Here is a 23,835-nt window from a genome sequence, read left to right as displayed (position 1 = left end):
CTAAATAACATGCGACCACTAGACACTAAATTAGCAATTGGCTGACTGGAGAAAAGGAGGTGTCACGTTCCTACAATACAGTGCGCTTCTGAGTCTGGAATTAGTGATTTGGGACTTCACTTTGCATCTAACCCATGCTAGACCTGTCTCAGACGTGTTTGATGAGATAGACTCTGCATCCAACCTGTCTGTACCTGACCTCGGAGTGTTTGATGCTAATATTGGGTCCAAGTTTAAGCTTACCTTGTTTACCAGCATTGACACCTTACAGTTTGATGAGAACAATAAATTTCCTGGATTCAGGATACACTCGTGTTGAATGCTCCGTAGCCAGGTGAGGTGTAGTTACTGAGGAGCTCTGGGGCTGTATTCCAGGTATTAGAGGCAGGTGACCACCTGTTGACTGGTGTAATGTTGAATCACGTGGCATCGGAAGGTTGCAGGTTATCTTCTGCGCTGATCTCTGTCTCTATAAGTTAACTAGAAGGAGCAAGAACACCACGCCCAGCTGATGATCTGTCGTTGAAAGCTTGTGCTTGGATGGTGTGTGAGGGACGGCTGAGGTTTGGGCTGGAGTGTCATCCTTCCACATTTGGTCATAGTGTTGATACTGTCTTGCCTTCCCCTCCATTCCAGAGATAGAGAGCCAAGGAATAAGACCTCAGCGGGCATGGTGGCAAGGGGCCTGGGGAAGGGAGGGGCAGGACAGCAGTGTGGAGGATTTGAAGAAAACACAAACTTTCGCCACTGTTTTTAAAAAAAAAAAAAAAGTTCTTCCTTGTATCCCCACTTTGTCTTCCCCAAAACCTTAAATCAGCGTCCCCCAGTCCTTGTACCATCAGCTGATAGGAACAGCTTTCCTTTCTCAACCGTATGAACTTGTCATAACCCTGTACACCCCTATCAGTTTTCTCCTTTATTCCAAGGAGAACAGTGCCAGCTTCTTCAATCTAACTTTACCGCTGAGATCCCTTGCATCCAGGACCATTCTAGTAAATCTCCTTTGCACCCTCTCATCTGTCCTAAAGTGTGACGCCAAGAGCTGTACACAATACTGTGAATTATGGTCTAACCAAACATTACGGTTCAGAATACATTTCCTGCATTTGTACCCAATGTCTCTGAGGCTTTGCTAACTAATCTCTCATTATGTTCTGCCATCTTCAAAGATCTATACACATGTACCCCCAGGGTTCCTCTGTTCTTGCACACACTTTAGAAGTGTGCCATTATGTCTTTATTCCCCCTCCTTATCACTTTTGCAAAAATGCATCACCTCGCACTTCTCCGCATTAAATTCTATCTGCCGCTTGTCTGCTTTCTGTTCACCTGTGTCCTATTGCAGTCACCTGGTATCGTCCTCACTCACTGCCGCACCTCCAAATTTGATACAATTTAATGCATGAAATGTTTGAAGACCAAGTGAACGATGCTCAGGAAACCAAAGAAACCAATCCTCAGTTACCAACTTAACAGGTTTTCCATTTCACTGTAGCCGAAGAGGAGAGATTCTGGGCAGCCGCAAGGATTTTCGAATGAATACTTGTACACCTCACGCCACAGGTGCCTTCATGTTAGAACTGGCCAATGTGTCACCGATGAGCTATCTGAACAGGCAACAGCAGGACAATGCCGAGCACAACAGAAACGGTAATTAACTGTGCCTATGAACAGTTTACCCTTTGTCATATTGCAGGCATGAGCCTGTGTGTCACGGATTCTAGTATTGTTCTATACTTCTGAAGCTTGATAATTGTCTGATTGGACAGTTCCTGTTCCGTGACTGTGTGGCTTGCTGCTGAATTGAATAACATTTATTGTGTTTAGAGGCAATAATCCCCATCTTTATTCAAATGATCACCTGTGATTTAAACCGTGGATCATGCTGAACACCTTGAGGGTTGTAAGAGAATGGAGCGGTTTTCTGCAGGGATTCACTGAGACAAAAAGACCATTTTATCTTTTAAAGGAAAAGTGGGTTACATTTTTTCCAGCAAAGGAATTTGCAGAGCTTTTTAAAAAAAAAAGTTAAAGAATTTTGAACAAAATTTTCAACCATACAAAACAAACACCCCCCCCCCCCCCCCCCCCCCCGTAACACAAAAAAAAAGAAAGCTTGCATAGCAAGACATGAACATGGCAAGTCAATATGATACAGAACTTTGTACATTGGATTCCTCCCGTACATATCAGTTTCCCGGATCATTCATGTATTTTCTTGCTCAAAGGCCCCCCCCCCCGGGTTGCTGTTGCTGCTGTCCGACCTTCATCTAATGCTCCGCGAGATAGTCTAGGAACGGTTGCCACCGCCTGTAGAACCCCTGCGCAGACCCCCTCAAGGCAAACTTTATCCTCTCTAACTTGATAAACCCTGCCATATCATTTATCCAGGCCTCTAGGCTGGGGGGCTTCGCCTCTTTCCACATTAACAAGATCCTTCGCTGGGCTACTAGGGATGCAAAGGCCAGAATGCCGGCCTCTTTTGCCTCCTGCACTCCCGGCTCGTTCACTACTCCAAATAGTGCTAGCCCCCAGCTTGGCTTGACCCGGACTTTCACCACCTTAAATACTGTTCCCGCAATTCCCCTCCAGAACCCCTCCAGTGCTGGGCATGACCAAAACATATGGACATCCTGAGCACCTCCCACATCTGTCCTCCACCCCAAAGAACCTACTCAGCCTCGCCCCCATCATATGCGCTCTGTGAACTACCTTAAACTGTATCAGGCTAAGCCTGGCACACGAGGAAGAGGAATTAACCCTACTTAGGGCATCAGCCCACAGCCCCTCCTCAATCTCCTCCCCTCGCTCCTCTTCCCATTTACCTTTCAGCTCCTCTACCAAAGCCTCCCCCTCTTCTTTCATCTCCTGATATATCGCCGACACCTTGCCCTCCCTGACCCATACACCCAAAATCACCCTGTCTTGAATCCCCTGTGCCGGGAGCAGCGGGAATTCCCTCACACGCCGCCTCACCAACGCCCTCACTTACATATACCTGAAAGCATTTCCCTGGGGTAGTCCAAATTTCTCCAGCGCCCCTAAGCTCGCAAACGTCCCTTCAATGAACAGGTCCCCCATCTTCTAATCCCTGCCCGATGCCAGCTCTGAAATCCCCCGTCCATTCTTCCTGGGACAAACCGATGGTTATTCCTGATCGGGGACCACACCGAGGCTCCCATCGCTCCCCTATGTCGTCTCCACTGCCCCATGATCTTTAACGTTGCCGCCACCACCGGGCTCGTGGTGTACCTTGTCGGCGAGAGCGGCAGCAATGCTGTCACCAGCGCCCCCAGGCTCGTTCCTTTGCAGGACGCCATCTCCAACCTCTTCCACGCCGCCCCCTCTCCCTCCATCACCCACTTATGGATCATCGCCACGTTGGCTTCCCAGTAGTAGCCACCCAGATTCGGCAACGCCAACCCTCCTCTATCACTGCTACGCTCCAGGAATCCCCTCCTTACCCTCGAGGTCTTGCTCGCCCACACAAATCGCATAATGCTCCTGCTTACCCTCTTAAAGAAGGCCTTGGTAATCACAATGGGAGGCATTGGAATACAAAAAGAAACCTCGGGTGAACCACCATTTTAATCGACTGTACCCTGCCCGCCAGCGAGAGTGGCAGCATGTCCCACCTTTTAAAGTCCTCCTCCATCTGTTCCACCAGCCGCGTCAAATTAAGTTTGTGCAGTGCCCTCCAGCTCCTAGCTACCTGGATCCCCAAGTATCGAAAGCTCCTTTCCGCCCTCCTCAACGGTAGTCATAGAGCCCCCGGCTGCACCACAAAGAACTCACTCTTTCCCACATTGAGCTTATAGCCCGAGAAGTCTCCAAACTCCCTTAGGATCTGCATGACCTCAACCATCCCCTCCACTGGATCCGCCACATACAGCAACAAGTCGTCTGTGTACAGCGACACTCGATGTTCCTCTCCCCCTCGGACCACCCCCTTCCATTTCCCCGACTCCCTTAAAGCCATGGCTAAAGGCTCAATTGCTAATGCAAACAGCAGAGGGGACAGGGGGCACCCCTGCCTCGTCCCTCGGTACAGCCGGAAATACTCCGACCTCCGCCGGTTCGTGACCACACTCGCCACCGGGGCTCTGTACAGGAGCTTAACCCAACTAAAAAACCTTCCCCTGAACCCAAACCTCCTCAACACTTCCCAGAGATACTCCCACTCTACTCAGTCAAAGGCCTTCTCCGCGTCCATGGCTGCCACAATCTCCGCCTCTCCCTTCACCGATGGCGTCATTATCACATTTTAGGAGCCTTCACACATTGGTATTTAGCTGCCTGCCCTTTACGAATCCCGTCTGGTCCTCGTGAATCACCCCCGGGACACAGTCCTCAATCCTCGTAGCCAACATTTATGCCAGCAACTTAGCATCTACGCTGAGGAGCGAGATCAGTCTATACGACCCGCATTGCAGTGGGTCTTTATCCCGCTTCAAGATCAAAGAGATCGTCGCCTCCAACATTGTCGGGGGCAGGGTCCCCCTTTCCCTTGCTTCATTGAAGGTCCTTACCAGCAACGGGGCTAACAGGTCTACATACTTCCTATAAAACTCCACCGGGAACCTATCCGGCCCCGGGGCCTTCCCTGCCTGCATGCTCCCCAGTCCTTTAACCAGCTCCTTCACCCCAATGGGCGCCCCCAAACCAGCCACCTCCTGCTCTTCCACCCTCGGGAACCCCAGTTGGTCCAAGAATCGTTGCATCCCCTCTTTTCCCTTTGGGGGCTGGGACCTATACAGCTCCTCGTAAAAGGCCTTAAATGCCTCATTCACTTTCACCGCACTCCGCACCGTAGTTCCCCTGCCATCCTTGACTCCACCTATTCCCTTCGCTGCCATCCTCTTACAGAGCTGATGTGCCAGCATCCGACTCGCCTTCTCCCCATAGTCATAAAGCGCCCCCTGTGCCTTCCTCCACTGTGCCTCTGCCTTCCCTGTGGTCAACAGGTCGAACTCCGTCTGGAGACTTCGTCTCTCCCTGAGTAGTCCCTCATCAGGAGCCTCTGCATATCTCCTGTCCACCCTTAAAATCTCCCGCACTAACCTCTCCCTTTCCCTGCCCTCTCTCTTCATCCTATGAGCCCTGATGGAGATTAATTCTCCCCTGACCACCGCCTTCAGCGCCTCCCATACTACTCCCACCTGCACCTCCCCCTTGTCGTTGGCCTCCAGGTACCTTTCGAAGCACCCCCGCACCCTCCCACACACTTCCTCGTCTGCCAGCAGTCCCACATCCAACCGCCACAACGGGCGTTGGTCCCTCTCCTCCCCAAGCTCTAGCTCCACCCAATGCGAGGCGTGGTCTGAAATGGCTATGGCCGAATACTCCATTCCCTCCACTTTCGGGATCAATGCCCTGCCCAAAACAAAAAAATCTCTCCGCGAGTAGGTCTTATGTACATGGGAGAAAAAAGAAAATTCTCTGGCCAAAGGCCTGGCAAATCTCCATGGATCTACTCTCTTTCCCCCCCCCATCTGATCCATAAACCCCCTGAGCACCTTGGCCGCCGCCGGCCTCTTCCCCGTCCTAGATCTGGAACGATCTAATGCTGGGTCCAACACCATGTTGAAATCCCCACCCATTATCAAACTTCCTACCTCCAAGTCTGGAATACGCCCCAACATCCGTTTCATGAATCCAGCATCGTCCCAGTTCGGGGCGTATACATTTACCAATACCACCTCCGTCCCCTGCAATCTACCGCTCACCATCACGTATTGGCCTCCATTGTCCGCTACTATGTTCTTGGCCTCAAACGACACGGAAGTTGCAGAGCTAAGGGGTGAGTTGAACAATGGATAGGTTTGGGATTGATACAAGGCTATGGAGAGTAAGAGTGGGGCTGAGGGTTTAGTTTAGGATTAACACAGGATTTTGGGGAGAGAGCATGGAAGAGGATTAGTTTGGGATTAAAAGAATGTTTTGTGGAAGAGAACGGGCAGTGGAATTAGTTCCTGATTTATTTAGCAGAGATCCAGAATAGGAGCAATTTGGCCTGTGCTGCTAAACGTTAACAGTTTTGTGATGATTTTTAAAAACTGCAACTCGATCATTTAAAGTTACCACAAGTGGAATCCAGCCTGGCTTTCTCTCATTTAGAATTCTAGACCCCTGCAGTGCCCCTGATTTGTCAGATTGCTTGCCCAGCATTCAGTATTAGGTGAGCAGAAATTTTCGCCACCTATATATTGGCAAGTCATTTATCACTGCAGCTTGTTCCCTGGCCACCATTCCTCTCCCTGGCAACTATCTGAAGCTGAACCAGACCATTTGAACCAAGGTACTTTGTTTCAGATCGATTTCTAACTGCGTGTCCACTTAAACAAAACTGCCTACTACCAACCTTGTCACATCACCCCAATCTGCCCCCTAGCTGCTGAAACCCTCATCGGGTCTTTATTTATTTCTAAACTTCACTATTTTAATTCTCTCCTGGATGGCCTCTTATTTTCCACCCTGTTATCTTGTGGTCACCCTGTGGTCAGTGCTGTTGTATCTTAACTTGCACCCAGTTCTTCGCGCCCATTACCCTTTCTGCTCATTGACCTACACTGACTTCCAGTCTGGCAGTGTCTCAATTTTAAAATTCTCATCCATGTTTTCAGATCCCTGCATGACCTCGCCTCTCCTATCTCTGTAGGCCAACCCTGTGCCCTCTGCACAGCTTCACTTCTGGCATTCCAGGTCTCTGGTTTTAATTGCCGCGAGTTTGAGGCCACACTGTCAGCTGCCTAGACTCTAAGCTCTGGAATTCCTCCTGTGATGATAATTGGCAAAAAAACAAGGGGAGATTATCATTTATTTTACAGTGCTGTAATCTTGAATGCTCCACCTGAAAGGGTGAATAGAAGTAAATTCAATACCGCAAAAGGGAATTGGAATAATAATTGAAGAGAAAAGGATTGCAGGGTTAAGGGAAAAGAGCAGCGATGTGGGACTAATTGGATAGAATCCCTACAGTGCAGAGAAGGTCATTCAGCCCACTGAATCTGCACTGACCCTCTGAAAGAGTACCCTACATAAGTCCGCTCCCCTGCCCTATCCTCGCAGCCCCACCTAACCTGCACATGTTGTGATACAAGGACAATTTTATCATGGCCAATCCACATTTTTGGACAGTGGGAGGAAACTGAACACCTGGAGGAAATCCACGCAGATTCAAGGAATGTGCAAACTCCACGCAGTCACCCAAGGCCAGAATTGAACCTGAGTCCTTGGTGCTGTGAGGCAGCAGTGTAAGCCACTTGGCCACCGTGCTGCCCATAGCATTTTTAAAGAGCTAGCATTGGTACCAAAGGCCGAATGGTCTCCTGTGCTGTATCAGTCCTATGAAGTCAGTAATTATAAGGAGGCCAGATGCCTCCTGAGATTAATGCTAATGCTTGCTGAGTGCACAGAAGGCTGTGTGGAGCGTGTGATATGGGCACAGTCAGGTTACACAGCAGGAATGTGATTATTACACTATGCCTTACATTGTTTACAGGCCGACCGAATTTTCCAGAAGATGTGGGGATGGATAGCAGTGACTGTCAGGCTCCTATTCCGGTGTTGAACTTTTTGGATGAAAGGGGTAAGTATGCGGCTCTGGAAAACTTTATGTAGCTTCTTTTTCAAGTTTGAGCAGTGTGATTTAGGATGAGGACTGCAGAAATTCCTTTGCAAAGGTTGTTGTTGCGTTACCTCTTTATGTTGAGCATATTTTGGGTTGACAGACCAATCTGGTATTTCATACTAATTCATGCAAAATAAACAAGTGGTACATTTCACCAGGTGCGTGTCACAGAGATCTCAGTGGTTATTTTCACACAAATTTAGATTGTCAATTGTGTGGCCCGGAAAGTGCTGCCTCCTGTTGTTCTGTAGGTACCAGCCACCTGCTGATCCTTGCATATGGAAGGGAGAATCACAGCTGAGCTTTGTTTATCTTTGTTTAATTTTCACGGCCCAGTGATTAAGAACAAGATGCTTGAAAAATTCTACTCTGTCCAACCTACCCAGCTCAGGGATGCTGAGACCTATGATATGCAGGATAAGCACAATAGCAGGGTACCTGCTTTCTCGGCAGTAGACTCCGGATAAGATCGATACAGTTCACTATCAATCACAGCAAACCCACTGTGCAATACCTGATACAGAAGGCCCTTCTATCGGATCAAGGTCTCATTGGTCGGATACCCGGTCCACAACTGTCCAGCTGGGAATTTGGTCAACAGGTCCCAGTCACTGCCCCGACTCCAATTTGCACATTTTTCTGAGCCTCTTGAATTTTCACCTCCCAAGTAGTCTCCATTGCAGCCAACAATGGGATATGGATTTCCTCTCTCTAGGTTGCTACAGCACAACCAAGCTACCAATTAAATAAGCAGAACGTAGACGTTCTAATTTGAAACAAGACTAATCCTCCCGACCCATGATATCCTGTTTCTTTTACCGCCCCCGGTGGAGTACTGGATAAGGAAACAATGCTGGAAAGCTAAAGGCCAGCTAGTTAAGGAAAGTAGAGAAATGAGAGGTTTCCAAGAAGACTGGAGTTAAAGGAACAGAGAAAACTGGGAACCAGAACAGATTACTGTTCAGTAAAGTCACAGAGAGGTGAAAAGACATTGGATTGTGAGAAGCAAGAAAGATAGCTGCAGTAGTGCTAAGGTTTGTGAGAAATTATTACACTTCGGACATTATTTGAAATAATTGTGGAAATCAGTGACTGCATCTTGGAGTTTGCACAAAAGCCTTTCAGACAAAGAAAACATGAAGGGAGAGGTGTAAAACCTGAATGCGAAACCTGATGGAAGCAGCGGAGGGAAAGCATTATTTTTTTTTTAAATTGAAAGTGTAACTTTTGAAAGCGGAATTTAAATCACTTGTGTGGAAGCCAGAGTTCATTGAGACAAGATGGCTCACGGTATAAGAATCACCTGGGGAGCTTTTGAGGAGAAATCCAGACATTCAATTTGAATCAGAGGGGAGTGTCTCGTTCCACACTCATCTTGTGTGCTGAAAAGGGACTTTGTCTGTTAATGAGACCATTGTAGCATTGTAATCCGTGTTAATCTTAAAATCTGTAATTGTAAAGATAAGGGGGGGGAGTTGAAGGACCATCACTGGGAAGCCAACGTGGCGATGATCCATAAGTGGGTGATGGAGGGAGAGGGGGCAGCGTGGAAGAGGTTGGAGATGACGTCCTGCAAAGGAACGAGCCTGGGGGCGCTGGTGACGGCATTGCTGCCGCTCTCGCCGACAAGGTACACCACGAGCCCGGCATCTCACTGTGCTCAGGCCAGGAATCACATTTGGGCCCTTGCACTGTGTGCCTGAATACAGTTGCGGAACTGTTGGCAAGTAGACCGAGGATTGGAGTGGGTTTAGGGCTTGGGGCAGAGAGTTGGGGTGTGTCTGGGGCCATGGGTGGTTAAGGTGGTGGGCGGGGCTCTACCCAATTCTGGCAACTATTCTTGTTTTGAATAAGTAGGCGGTGCATTAACTCTCTGTACATCGACCCACACAGATTCCTGTGAGAATAATCTCGACAAAATACCTTCAGTGTATGCTCTTACCTCAGGTCCCGCAGGAGATGACGGTGATGATGATGGTGACGCTGATGGCGGTTTTCTTCCAATGTTGGCAGAGGATGAGGTGGTTCGGGATCATATTACACATCAGAAAGTGAGTGCTGGTTTGGGATGGGGTTTGAAGAACAGCGAGTGTGTACAGTAGACTGTAGAGTGTGTACAGTACTAAACTGTGTCCGCTCTTGGTGTAATTCCCACTTCATGTCCCTGCAGGCTGTGGGTGAAGATCGAGGTTACATGCTTCGTGAGAGGGGGAAGACAGTGCCTGACACAGTGCAAGCCAAGGTAACCGTTTTACTGTGCTTCATTTAAAAAGTGAACAAAGGAAATTCTGAAATCGCAACAGAAAAGACCAGCCTGCAAAATCCTCCTCGCTAACATCTGCGTACTTGTACCAAAATTGGTAGAGCTGTCTTATTGACGAGATGAGCAAGATAATCTGGCTGCTTGAATCATATCCACCAGCTGGTGGGCCACATACCTTTTGCACTGGCAGGACAGACCGATCAGAGGGGGTGGCATAAGTCACCAGGAATCCTCAACATTGACTCCAGTCTCCATGGGTTAAATGTGGCAAAGGAAACCAAGATGAGAAATTTCCGCGGATTGGTGAAATTCATGACACTTATGTCCATGAAGGGATTGCAGGACGGCTCAGTGTTGGAGACTGCTGTGCAGCCCAGGGTGCCATGTGAGTGAGTGGTGGAGGGTTTGGAAAGAGGAGCTGCTAAGTGAGGCAGTGGAGGGGATTTGGGGAAAGGGCTGATTACAGTGTTTATGTGGGTGAGGACTGATTACAGTCTCTGTATGCGAGTGTGGGCGGATTACTATGTGTTGGGGGGGAGGGAAGGGCTGACTGTGCATTGGGGGGAGGGAAGGGCTGATTACTGTGCATTGGGGGGGGGGGGGGGAAGGGCTGATTACTGTGCGTTGGGGGGGAGGAGGGAACGGCTGATTACTGTGCATTGGGGGGGAGGAGGGAAGGGCTGACTGTGCATTGGGGGGAGGGAAGGGCTGATTACTGTGCGTTGGGGGGGGGAGGGAAGGGCTGATTACTGTGCGTTGGGGGGGAGGAGGGAAAGGCTGATTACTGTGCGTTGGGGGGGAGGAGGGAAGGGCTGACTGCGTTGGGGGAGGGAAGGGCTGATTACTGTGCGTTGGGGGGGAGGAGGGAAGGGCTGATTACTGTGCGTTGGGGGGAGGAGGGAAGGGCTGATTACTGTGCGTTGGGGGGAGGAGGGAAGGGCTGATTACTGTGCGTTGGGGGAGGAGGGAAGGGCTGATTACTGTGCATTTGGGGGAGGAGGGAAGGGCTGATTACTGTGCGTTGGGGGGGGGGGAGGGAAGGGCTGATTACTGTGCGTTGGGGGGGAGGAGGGAAGGGCTGATTACTGTGCGTTGGGGGAGGAGGGAAGGGCTGATTACTGCGTGTTGGGGAAGGGGCTGATTACTGTGTTGGGGGAGGGGCTGATTACTGTGCATTGTGGGAGGGGCTGATTACTGTGTTGGGGAGGGGCTGATTACTGCATTGGGGGATGGGATGATTACTATGTTGGGGAGGGGCTGATTACTGTGTGTTGGGGAGGGGCTGATTACTGTGGGGGAGGGGGCTGATTACTGTGCATTGGGGGAGGGGCTGATTACTGTGCATTGGGGGAGGGGCTGTGTGGGGGGCTGATTACTGTGCTTTGGGGGGAGGGGCTGATTACTGTTGGGGAGGGCAGGGCTGATTACTGTGCGTTGGGGGGGGCTGATCACTGCGTTGGGGGTAAGGGGCTGATTACTGTGCATTGGGGGGAGGGGCTGATTACTGTACGTTGGGGGAGGGGCTGATTACTGTACGTTGGGGGAGGGGCTGATTACTGTGTGTTTGGTGGGGAAGGGCTGATTACTGTGTGTTTGGGGGGGGAAGGGCTGATTACTGTGTGTTTCGGGGGGGGGGGGGAAGGGCTGATTACTGTGCGTTGGGAGGGAGGGAAGGACTGATTACTGTGCGTTGACATAGACATAGAACATTACAGCGCAGTACAGGCCCTACAACACCCCTCGATGTTGCGCCGACCTGTGAAACCACTCTATAGCCCATCTACACTATTCCCTTATCGTCCATATGTCTATCCAATGACCATTTGAATGCCCTTAGTGTTGGCGAGTCCACTACTGTTGCAGGCAGGGCATTCCATGCCCTTACTACTCTGAGTAAAGAACCTACCTCTGACATCTGTCCTATATCTATCTCCCCTCAATTTAAAGCTATGTCCCCTCATGCTAGACATCACCATCCGAGGAAAAAGGCTCTCACTGTCCACCCTATCCAATCCTCTGATCATCTTGAATGCCTCAATTAAGTCACCTCTTAACCTTCTCTCTAACGAAAACAGCCTCCAAGTCCCTCAGCCTTTCCTCATAAGATCTTCCCTCCATACCAGGCAACATTCTGGTAAATCTCCTCTGCACCCTTTCCAATGCTTCCACACCCTTCCTATAATGCGGCGACCAGAATTGCACGCAATACTCCAAATGCGGCCGCACCAGAGTTTTGTACAGCTGCAACATGACCTCATGGCTCCGAAACTCAATCCCTCTACCAATAAAAGCTAACACACCGTACGCCTTCTTAACAACCCTCTCAACCTGGGTGGCAACTTTCAGGGATCTATGTACATGGACACCGAGATCTCTCTGCTCCTCCACACTGCCAAGAATCTGACCATTAGCCCAGTACTCTGTCTTCCTGTTATTTCTTCCAAAATGAATCGCCTCACACTTTTCTGCATTAAACTCCATTTGTCACCTCTCAGCCCAGCGCTGCAGCTTATCTATGTCCCTCTGTAACTTGTAACATCCTTCCGCACTGTCCACAACTGATTACTGTGTGTTGGGGGGAGGGAAGGGCTGATTACTGTGTGTTGGGGGGAGGGAAGGGCTGATTACTGTGTGTTTGGGGGGGGGGGGCTGATAACTGTGTGTTGGGGGGAGGGGCTGATTACTGTGCGTTGGGAGGATGGGCTGAATACTGTGATTTGGAGGGAGGGGCCGATTACTGTGTGTTGGGGTGGGAGGGGCTGATTACTGTGTGTTGGGGGGAGGGGCTGATTACTGTGTGTTGGTGGGTGAGGGCTGATTACTGTGTTGGGGGAGGGGCTGATTACTGTGCGTTGGGAGGTGGGGCTGATTACTGTGCGTTGGGGGGAGGGCTGATTACTGTGCATTGGGGGAGGGGCTGATTACTGTGCGTTGAGGGGAGGGGCTGATTACTGTGCGTTGAGGGGAGGGGCTGATTACTGTGCATTGAGGGGAGGGGCTGATTACTGCATTGTGGGAGGGAAGTGCTGATTATTGCATTGGGGAAGGGAAGGGCTGATTACTGCATTGGGGGAGGGGCTGATTACTGTGTGTTTGGGGGGGAGGGACTGATTACTTTTTGTTGGGGGGAGGGAAGGGCTGATTACTGTGCGTTGGGGGAGGGGCTGATTACTGTGTGTTGGGGGGGAAGGGCTGATTACTGTGCGTTGGAGGGGGCTGATTACTGTGCATTGGGGGAAGGGCTGATTACTGTGTGTTGGGGGGAAGGGCTGATTACTGTGTGTTGGGGGGAAGGGCTGATTACTGTGCGTTGAGGGAAGGGGCTGATTACTGTGCGTTGAGGGGAGGGGCTGATTACTGTGCATTGAGGGGAGGGGCTGATTACTGCATTGTGGGAGGGAAGTGCTGATTATTGCATTGGGGAAGGGAAGGGCTGATTACTGTGCATTGGGGGAGGGGCTGATTACTGTGTGTTTGGGGGGGGAGGGACTGATTACTTTTTGTTGGGGGAGGGAAGGGCTGATTACTGCGCGTTGGGGGAGGGGCTGATTACTGTTTGTTGGGGGGGAAGGGCTGATTACTGTGCGTTGGAGGGGGCTGATTACTGTGCATTGGGGAAAGGGCTGATTACTGTGTGTTGGGGGGAAGGGCTGATTACTGTGTGTTGGGGGGAAGGGCTGATTACTGTGTGTTGGGGGGAAGGGCTGATTACTGTGCGTTGGGGAGGGAAGGGCTGATTACTGTGCGTTGGTGGGTGAGGGCTGATTACTGTGTTGGGGAGGGGCTGATTACTGTGCGTTGGGAGGCGGGGCTGATTACTGTGCGTTGGGGGGAGGGCTGATTACTGTGCATTGGGGGAGGGGCTGATTACTGTGCGTTGAGGGGAGGGGCTGATTACTGTGCGTTGAGGGGAGGGGCTGATTACTGTGCATTGAGGGGAGGGGCTGATTACTGCATTGTGGGAGGGAAGTGCTGATTATTGCATTGGGGAAGGGAAGGGCTGATTACTGTGCATTGGGGGAGGGGCTGATTACTGTGTGTTTGGGGGGGGGGGACTGATTACTTTTTGTTGGGGGGAGGGAAGGGCTGATTACTGTGCGTTGGGGGAGGGGCTGATTACTGTGCGTTGGAGGGGGCTGATTACTGTGCATTGGGGGAAGGGCTGATTACTGTGTGTTGGGGGGAGGGGTTGATTACTGTGCGTTGAGGGGAGGGGTTGATTACTGTGCGTTGGTGGGGACGGGCTGATTACTGTGCGTTGGGGAGGGAAGGGCTGATTACTGTGCGTTGGGGAGGGAAGGGCTGATTACTGTGCGTTGGGGGGGGCTGATTACTGTGCATTGGGGGAGGGAGGGCTGATTACTGTGTGTTGGGGGGAGGGGCTGATTACTGTGTGTTGGTGGGTGAGGGCTGATTACTGTGTTGGGGGAGTGGCTGATTACTGTGCGTTGGGAGGAGGGGCTGATTACTGTATGTTGGGGGAGGGGCTGTTTACTGTGCGTTGGGGAGGGAGGGGCTGATTACTGTGCATTGGGGGAGGGGCTGATTACTGTGCGTTGGGGGAGGGGCTGTTTACTGTGCGTTGGGGAGGGAGGGGCTGATTACTGTGCATTGGGGGAGGGGCTGATTACTGTGCGTTGGGGAAGGGAAGGGCTGATTACTGTGCATTTGGGGGAGGGGCTGATTACTGTGCATTGGGGGAGGGGCTGATTACTGTGCGTTGGGGGAGGGAGGGGCTGATTACTCTGCATTGAGGGGAGGGGCTGATTACTGTGTTGGGGGAGGGGCTGATTACTGTGCATTGGGAGGAGGGGCTGATTACTGTGTTGGGGGGGGGGGAAGGGCTGATTACTGTAGGGGGAGGGCTGGTACTGTGCGCGCGCAATGTTGGTGTGTGTGCGTGCAAAGTACATTGAAAAAAAACAGCGTTTCATATTTATTGGATGTGTTGATCTATAATACACACACTTTAATAATTACATACTGGAAAGCTTATTGCTTTTTGTTGTCATGGTGCCTGTGATCATGTTAATTTTAGAGTTTTAAAAATATGGGATGTGCTCATCTCTGGTATGGTCAGCATTTGTTATCTATCATGAATTGCCCTTGAATTACGGAGCTCCCCTGGGCGAGCGGGCTCTTAGCCTCATGCAGTTTACGGTGTTGCCAGGGCACACATGACCGGGACAAGGATGAGTCGGTTCTTTGGGGGTGAGGATAGGTGCTCAGGGAGCCCAGCAATTCTGGGCATGCCCAGCGCTGGAGGAATTTTGGAAGGGCGTAGCGAGGACGGTGTCGGGGGTGGTAGGATCCATGGTCAAACCGGGCTGGGGGCTCGCAATATTTGGGATTGCAGAGGAGCTGGGAGTGCAGGAGGCGAAAGAGGCCGGTATTCTGGCCTTTGCGTCCCTGGTAGCCCGGCGAAGGATTCTCCTTCAGTGGAAGGATGCAAGGCCCCCAAGCGTGGAATCCTGGATCAACGATATGGCGGGGTTTATTAAATTGGAGAGGGTGAAATTTGCCTTAAGGGGATCGGTGCAAGGGTTCTTTAGGCGGTGGCAACTGTTCTTGGACTTCCGGGCAGAACGATAGACAATGGTCAGCAGCAATGCGGCGGGGGGGGTGGGGGGTCTCTTTTATTTTTATTTGTTTACACTGGGGGATCTGAGGGGGTGTATATATTTGCTATGTTTGCTTTGTGTTAATTCGGGGTGTTAATTTATTACTTGTGTATCGGGGGGAGGGGGGCACAGGGGTTGTTTTATTTTGTTCTGTATTTAGTTCTATTGGGTTCCTTTTTCATTCTGTTGTTGATATTTCGTGAAAACCTCAATAAAAAATTATTTATAAAAAAAAAAAGAATTGCCCTTGAAAAGGTGGTGAGGTAAAATGGATTCACCTTGGAAAGTAGCTAGTGGAGCACTGCTGCAGTTGTTTGCTTTGTTTTAAGTGTACATAAACCAGTACGGTAAATAACAAGTATGGACTTGTATTTTACACTCACTAATTGCAATGAATGCGGAGGTCACTTTGGTGATCTTCCATGTTTGGTCCACAGTCTTGATGGTAACAGAAGGTAAACAAAGGGAAAACAAAAGTTTTGATCCACTTGACTCTAATAATTTCGCCGAGTTGAAGTGGAAGCATTTGTATTTCACTGCAGAGCATTAAAAATGATATAATTACATGGCTCCTTGACAAAATTTTCAAACCTTTCTGTTTTCAGCTACTCTCGTTCCTGAGGAAAGGTCCTGCTGATTACCACTGAGCCCCCTCTCAGCTGATTAAAGTGGCCCAGTGGTTAGCACTGCTGCCATACAGTGCCAGGGACCTGGGTTCAATTCCGACCTTGGGTGTCTGTCTGTGTGGAGTTTGCATGTTCTCCCCATGTCTATGGGTTTCCTCCAGGTGCTCCGGTTTCCTCATGCAGTCCAAAATTGTGCAGGTTAGTTCGATTGGCCATGATCGATGTGTAGGGTTACAGGGATAGGGCAATGGAGTGGGCCTAGGTGTAGGGCACTTTCTCGGAAGGTCGGTGCAGGCTTGATGGGATGAATGGGCGCTTCCTGCACTGTAGGGAGTCTATGGATTCTTCATGTTGGACAGCACTTGGAAAAAGCATTGAGGGTAGCAAGGCACAGAGTATACTCTGCAGGACTTCACCAAGAATGGTTTGATAGCACCTCAACTGACTGAGCTGGTTGAGTTCTGAAGGGGACAGCTGTGAGATTAAGCCTGTGTGAGGGTAAGACTTATTGACCTTGCCTTGTCCATGATGGTGTTGGTAGGACTGATGTTCTGTGGAAAATAAATCCTGTTTTCACACTGAAGGTATCATCTGTCATGTTGGGTGACACTACCACTGTGATAAATGGGATAGAACAAAGTAACTTAAAAACTAAGCATTCATGAGGTGGTGGGCCATCAGTGGCAGCAAAATTGTATTCCACCCCAATCTGGAACCTAATGACTTGGCGTATCTCTCACCCCACCATTATCATCAGTCAATTCAGTGAAGAGTCGGGAAGAGCAAGCCAAGAGCAGCACCAAGTGCACCGATTGATTAGGCGTCTACTTGGTGCACACAGGACTAGATATATGCTAAGTAGCCTGCAATAAACAAAGCTAAGCAATCCCACAAAGTACCGAGCAGTTCAAAGCCACATCCAGTTGCGAATGGTGGTGGATAATAAAATAATTAGAGTCAGGACGTGGGTATCCCTCTCCTCAGCAACGGCAATAGCCCAGCACATGGTTGCCAAAGATAACTTTGAAGCATACGCAGCTATCAACCAAAGGTACAGAGTAGAGATCAATGTTAGCTTGCTCCTGAAGTCCCCACCATCACATGCCAGTCTTCACCCAGTTGATTTGATCCATGTAATATTAAGAAACAGCTGAATGCACAGAATGCAGCAAAGGCTATGAGCTCTGACAACATCCCGCCTGTGGTGCTGAAGCCTTGTACTCTGGAATTAGACGGACCTCGAGCCAACGTTTCAGTACAGCTGTAACACTGCATCTACCCAGCAAAGTGGAAAATTGCCCAGGCATGTTCTGTCCACAAAAAGCAGAACAAATCCATTCCAGCCAATTACCATCGCATCAGTCCACTCTTTTTTATTTTAATAAACATTTTATTGAGGTATTTTCTTTGGCATTTTAACAGCAACAAAATCAACAATATAAATAACAAGATAATATATACATAGTGCAAATTCTGCCACCCGCTCCCGCAAGTCTTGCCATTGCTTACCCCCCTAACCTACGCTAACCTACCCCCCCTTTCTGCTGATGATTAGTTCTCTGCGAGGACGTCGACGAATGGTTGCCACCTCCGGGCGAACCCTAACAGAGACCCTCTCATGGCGAACTTAATTTTCTCCAGGCAGAGGAAGGCAGCCATGTCTGAAAGCCAGGTCTCCGATTTCGGAGGCTTTGAGTCCCTCCACGCCAACAATATCCGCCTCCGTGCTGCCAGCGAAGCAAAGGCCAGAACATCCGCCCGTTTCTCTTCGTGGATCCTGCGCCACTGTCATGTGAGCCCGGTGAACGACCTTAAATTGGATCAGGCTGAGCCTGGCACATATTGCGGTCGCATTGACCCTACCCAACGTGTCCGCCCAAAGGCCCTCCTCTAACTCTCCCCCCAGCTCCTCCATCTCTCCCCCCAGCTCCTCCACCCACTTGCGCTTCAGCTCCTCGGTCTGTGCTCCTCCGAACCCATAAGTTCTTTATATTTGTCCAAGACGCTCCCCTCCCCTATCCATCCTCTCGAAACCACCCTATCCTGAATCCCCCTTAGCGGCAGGAGTGGGAAGGTTGGTACCTGCCTCCGCAAAAAGTCCCGCACCTGTAAATATCGGAGATCATTCCGTCCAGCCAGTGCAAACTTCTCCTCCAGCGCCCTCATACTCAGGAAGCTACCTTCCAAGACCAAGTGTCCCATCCTCTCTATCCCCGCTGTCCAGCAAATATGGAACCCGTCATCTATCCTCCCCGGGGCAAACCTATGATTATCGCAGATTGGGGACCACACCGATACTCCCTCTGCTCCCACATGCCTCCTCCACTCCCCCCAGACTCTCAGGGCCACCACCACCACTGGACTGGTGGAGTACCGCACCGGCGGGAACGGCAGGGGCGCCATCACCAGTGCCCCTAAACTTGTGTCCTTACACAAAGCCGCCTCCATGCAAGCACCCACGCCGGCTCATCGGTCCACTCTTGAGCATTAGCAAAGTGACTGAATATGTGATCAAAACCATCAACAAGGGCAGGTCTGTGCATTGGGTGTACTGCGGTAACATGAAATGTAACCACAGGGCAATATAATATGGAAGATGGCACTCGATGGGCCAAAGAGCAATCCAGTTAGCCCCACTCTCCTGCCATTTTTCCCCATGTCCCTGCAAGATTTTCCCCAATTCCCAACTCCGTTTCCAGTCCCTTATCAGGCAGCATTGTCCAAATCATAACCGTTTGTTTTCTCATTTGTTTGCTGCTTCTAGTTCTTTTGCCAATCGCTGGTGAGACACTTCAGCCACTGGAAATGGTTTTGTTTTTTTACTCATCGGTAAAAATTTTTACTTACGGTAAAGAAAAACTCCAGCTTTTCCAGCCTATCCACGTAACTAATCCTTTACCCCAGAACAATTCCCAGAATCATTCTCATAAATCTCTTCTATACTTGTCCAAAGCCTTCGTGTTCTTCATAAAATGTGGTGTCCAAAGTTGGATACAATTCCAGCTGTGCCCAAATAGGTGTTTTATAAAGTTTTAACTTGACTTCCTGGTTTTTATACTCTATATTTCTGTTCATAAAGCTCAGGATACCAATAAACTTCATTAATTGCTGTGTTAACCTGTCCTCCCATCTTCAAAGATCTGCGCACAACAACCCCAGAGAGTTCTTGTATGTTTTGGAGGGGATGGGCGAAGTCATTTGTTGTTAATCTCCTGTCCTGAAATAAGTGTTTTTCCTCGAGCTGAAGTTCAGAAAACTAGCTCGTTTACAATAAAGGCGGAAAGTTTTAAAGAATTCATTGCTTTTTCTGGCAGTTGCACCCTATCAACACTATGCCCAGGGTGAGCGAGAAGACATCTTGGAGGAAAATATGGAGGCAGGTGCTGAAGAAAGATGTGCTGGTGGTGCCTTGGACTCAGTAGTGGATTGTGCGATTGAGACAACCAGGAAAGCTGTTGGTGAATTCAACCCAAGTAGGCATTGGGTGAGATGCTCAGGGAGTGGAGGAGGAGGAATTTGGTGGAGTCGAGCACCACCCTGGAAACTTAAGCACGTAATTCAGACTGATGTTTTGGGGTATCGCTGAGGCACAGGAGGGCCAGTGCTCATGGAGTGCTGCACTGGCGGGATGTGTCTCTAAATCTTTCAATCAACAGCAAAACCGCCTAATTTGGCCATGTATCTCATTGGTGTTTCTAGGTTTTGCTGTCTGCAAATAGCTGCTACATCAAATAGAACTATATAAATGCAAGTTCGCTCTCTCTTACTACTTGCTATTCTTGTTTGCATTGTAGGAAGTACTCGACCCCTGGAGGAGCCTGGACCCTTTTGAAGCCACCCAAGACAAGCCGTTCAAGAAAGGTATCTCATTGAATATATCCAGTTTCCATCTCTATTAAGAGAAGAAACTCGGGCATAAACTCAAGCAATGTTTCTTTGATTCAACAAGGAATATTGATAACCTTATCAAGGGACAGGGTGGGGGTCATGACTGAGTGGCAGCTGTCTGATTACTTTGGGCCTGTCCGATTGTTCCATCATTCTCTGTATAACCCCCCCCCCCCCTCAGGTAACCTGTTGATACCTACTTCAAGGAATGCCATGATCGAGATTTCAGCACAGCTATTGCTAACCCTCTATCTCGGTTTTTAGCAAAATCAATCGTTGCCCACATTGGCGGAACATTGCATGGGACAGCAGAGAGAGAGTTGCCGTTTGCCGTATATCTGTGCTGTGACAGTGCAGTTGCGTGTTGCTTATGGGGAGGTGTGGCTGAACAGTTTAAGGAGGTGAGAACTACCAGATTGAGAGAGGATAGTTTGCTCCTTACTGCAGAGTGTTTGGAGTAGTTCCCCTGTTACTGGCTGCTATCTCGCCCGGACAGTTTTTGCGTGGGAACCTGGGCTGGGATTGGTGCTCTATTGAAGCAGGGAGGATGCTGCAGTTGAGTCTGCCTTGCTGCAAGAACCTTCCAGCAGAACAGTGGTTGGAAGCTGGCCATAGTCTCAAAATGAGAGCTATGTCATTCAGTGGTGATGCCAAGAAGCACTTTTTGTACACACAGGATAGTGGAAATCTGGAACTTTTCCTCAAAAATGCTGGGAACAATTGAAGCTTTCATAACCTAGACTGATCGCTATGAGTCAAAAGTAATGTCTGTCTTGCCTGGGGTCACTCATCTCGAGTTGGAGTTCTGACCTGAAATCCTGGCCTGCACAACCTAGTACCACAATGATCACCCTGCCAAATCGGTAGAGCCCACTGATACACTTGCCACCCAACAAACTGAACAGCACATTGACCATCTGATAAATCATCGAATCATGGAGGGAGTGACTGTTGGGTTGCGAATTGTGTGATAAACTGTTTTGTGTTATTATTCCCCTCATTACTCTGTTGTGGTCTTAGACTTAGTGCGGTGATTTTATATTTTGCAGGAAAGCACTTTGTCATTCCATCATGTGTCGACGTCACAGGAAACAAGCGGAAAAGGAAAACCTGTATGAAATTGAAAGAGTTTGGGAAGTGGTTCTCTGTAACATGTGAGTAGCTACTGACCAATTGTTTCCTGTGTTTGCTGAATCCTTGAAGTTTGCTCCGTGTCCGAATGTGGATACTACATACTGCACATACTACACAGCCCTCGCGCTCCTTTCATTCGATGCAGGTACATTCTTGTACTGTATGGCTCACCATTAGTGAGTCATACACCGTGACATTCATTGCTATTATAATTATGTATGGTGCTCTACATCAGGGTTTTTCAAACGGCGTGTTGCGGGCGGGTTTCAGAAGTGTCGTGGAGCCACAGGTCACGGTGCTCTGCATTCATCAACCCGCAATGTCAGTGTTCGGAAGTCTTCAGGGAAATTACTGCTTAAAATATCAAATCTGTCCTCTAGAGGGAGCAATTATTTGACAGATTTCCTGTAAGCCTCACAGTTCCCGCCCAACCCACCACCACCAACCCTTGCCTGGCAGCAGCTCCGCCTCGAAAACCTTGTCCGTGAACCGTTTGGCGGATTCCGCTACTTCTCCTGGCCAAAGCTGCGGCCCAAGAGTTTGCTCCATCTGCACTTCCATTATTCTGGACGTGGGCCCCGTGCATGCGTGTAGGGAATCGGCTGTCATTGCAGCAAGAGCAATGCTATTGGAGACAACAGTCTCCACAAAATGACTGCAATGTCTTCTAGTTGGGGAGACGTGAGCACACCACAATGCCACAATTGACTATCTTGAGAAAATAATGAATATCTGATAAAACCGTTTTCAATGTCCATTTTGTCTGATTAATGACAACCAGAACAGTTAGTCTGTCAATTGTCTGTGGGCCAGTTTTAGTGTCAGCATTCATATCTGTTCTCCACTCCTTGGTCTTCTTCCTTCACTTCTTTGTTTCCTCGAGACAGTGTCCCATGATTAATTCAGGTTCACAATTGTTGGCGGCTCTCCAGTCTCTCTCATGAGTAACTATCCTTCATATGTGACCCCGGACATTGAACTCTTGTAGACGGGAGAACATCACAAGCATATACGATCCTGTCCTCACTCAATGTTGACATAAATTCAATGTATCAGGGGCTAAAAACTAGATGATTTACTTTCCCTCCCTTGCCTTGAGCAAGAAACTTTGTGTCTCAAACACTGCCTTGAGTCAGGATAGACTGGGTTAGCAAACGCGGCATGGGTCCCGAAGGTCAGCCGGCGTGAGTCTTGAAGGATGGCCAGTTGGCAAGTGGGTCCTGAGGGAAAAAAGTTTGAAAAGCATTGTTCTACATCCTCTCTGTCTGACTCCACCTCTCAAACTCTTTTTTTTCTCTCCCCAGATTACGGTGGATGGAGTGAGGCGAAGAACAGGAGAAGAGGCCCAACATTTGCAGGTGAGAAGCAGTGCAGGGCATCTGAAATCAGCCTGCATTCTTTCATCAAGGGGTCCATTTAAAAGGTTTTTCTGATTTACAAAATATAAGACCTGGAGTGAATTCATTGTAATGTGCGTATTGTCCATATCCTAACCAGTCCTAATCTTTCACTGAGGAAATGATTGCCTCTTCAGATTACTCATTCCTGCAACGCTCACCTGCTCTGTATCCTTCCATGGGATACAACAGTCTGATTCAGTCTGAAACATTGACTAGGAAAAGGTAGAATCAGTGACTCAGGAATAGCGTCAATGGAGAGGGCAAGAGACGATGGCTTTAAGTCGAGAAAATTTCTGCTCAAACCGTATTGGATCTTGGGCCAAGCAGTGTGCCAGCTCCGAGACGGTGGAGGAATTGAGAGGTTGTTGTGAGATGGAGTTAATTGTCATCAGCCTACAATGGAATTTGAGATTTGTTTTTGGATGATGTGATTGAGGAGTAGCACGTAGATAAGAAGGGCTAGAGGGAAAAGTATAGATCCTTGGGGAACTTCAGATGTAATTGCGTGGCAGCGGAAAGCGAAACCATTGCATGAGATTATCCGGCTATGACTGAGAATGGAAGCAAGCGAACCCACCTGGTGGGTGATGGCAGGGGATGATGTGGCCAACCATCTCAATCAGACCGATTGAGAAGGATGAGAAAGCATAATTTACCACAGTTGCGTTTGTGACTTTGGTAAGGGCTGTTTCACTGCTGTGATATGGGTGTAAACTAAATTGGAGGGATTCAAATATAGAATTCTGGAGGAAATAACTACGATGTGGACATGTTCTTGGGCATTGGCGAGGAAAGGGAGGTTAGCGACTGGGATGTATTTGCAAGAGCAGGAGAGCCAAGGGCAGTGCGTCCTTTAGGCCTTGCAGCAACCCAAATGTTCCCACGCACAGGCTGTCCACTTTAGGCTACCAGATGTGCGACCGTTTAAGGACCTGAACGCTTAAATTAATTGACTGTGCATTGCAAAACAAGGATGAATTTTTGAGGAGAGTGTGGCGATGATTTGAAGGGGGAGTGGGGACAGTACTCTAGGAGAGGGACCTATAACAATGTTGCCTAACCTGGGAGCCAGAAAGGGAAGTTGGGAGGTCCGTAGTTTGGTTGGAACAGGATCAAGGGAGGCGGAGTTGGGCCTTGAGTCAGGATGGAATGTGGGTGAGAAATTAGAGAAAAATGCATATTTTGGGGAAACATTAGAGGAAGCCGAGTGTGGTGAACTCGAAGGAGAGTAGGAAGTAGCAGAGGAAGTTAAGCGATGGGTTTCATCTTTGTG

General features: G+C 49.3%; 1 protein-coding gene across 1 annotated transcript in view; it reads left to right on the top strand.

Annotated features, from left to right (window-relative positions):
- Positions 1–23,835, top strand: part of ncaph2 (non-SMC condensin II complex, subunit H2) — a 60,865-nt gene that overhangs the window by 20,543 nt on the left and 16,487 nt on the right. Inside the window, exons 8-14 of the mRNA XM_072471246.1 lie at positions 1,496–1,650; positions 7,502–7,588; positions 9,578–9,681; positions 9,801–9,872; positions 19,935–20,001; positions 21,078–21,182; positions 22,467–22,520. Of these exons, the coding sequence (XP_072327347.1) occupies positions 1,496–1,650; positions 7,502–7,588; positions 9,578–9,681; positions 9,801–9,872; positions 19,935–20,001; positions 21,078–21,182; positions 22,467–22,520 (644 nt within the window). The remainder of the gene's footprint in view (positions 1–1,495; positions 1,651–7,501; positions 7,589–9,577; positions 9,682–9,800; positions 9,873–19,934; positions 20,002–21,077; positions 21,183–22,466; positions 22,521–23,835) is intronic.

Source organism: Scyliorhinus torazame, chromosome 13 (assembly GCF_047496885.1).
Source record: "Scyliorhinus torazame isolate Kashiwa2021f chromosome 13, sScyTor2.1, whole genome shotgun sequence".
Classification (NCBI taxonomy): domain Eukaryota; kingdom Metazoa; phylum Chordata; class Chondrichthyes; order Carcharhiniformes; family Scyliorhinidae; genus Scyliorhinus; species Scyliorhinus torazame.
Note: the sequence above shows the minus strand (reverse complement) of the source record. Positions and strands in the feature narration are given on the sequence as shown.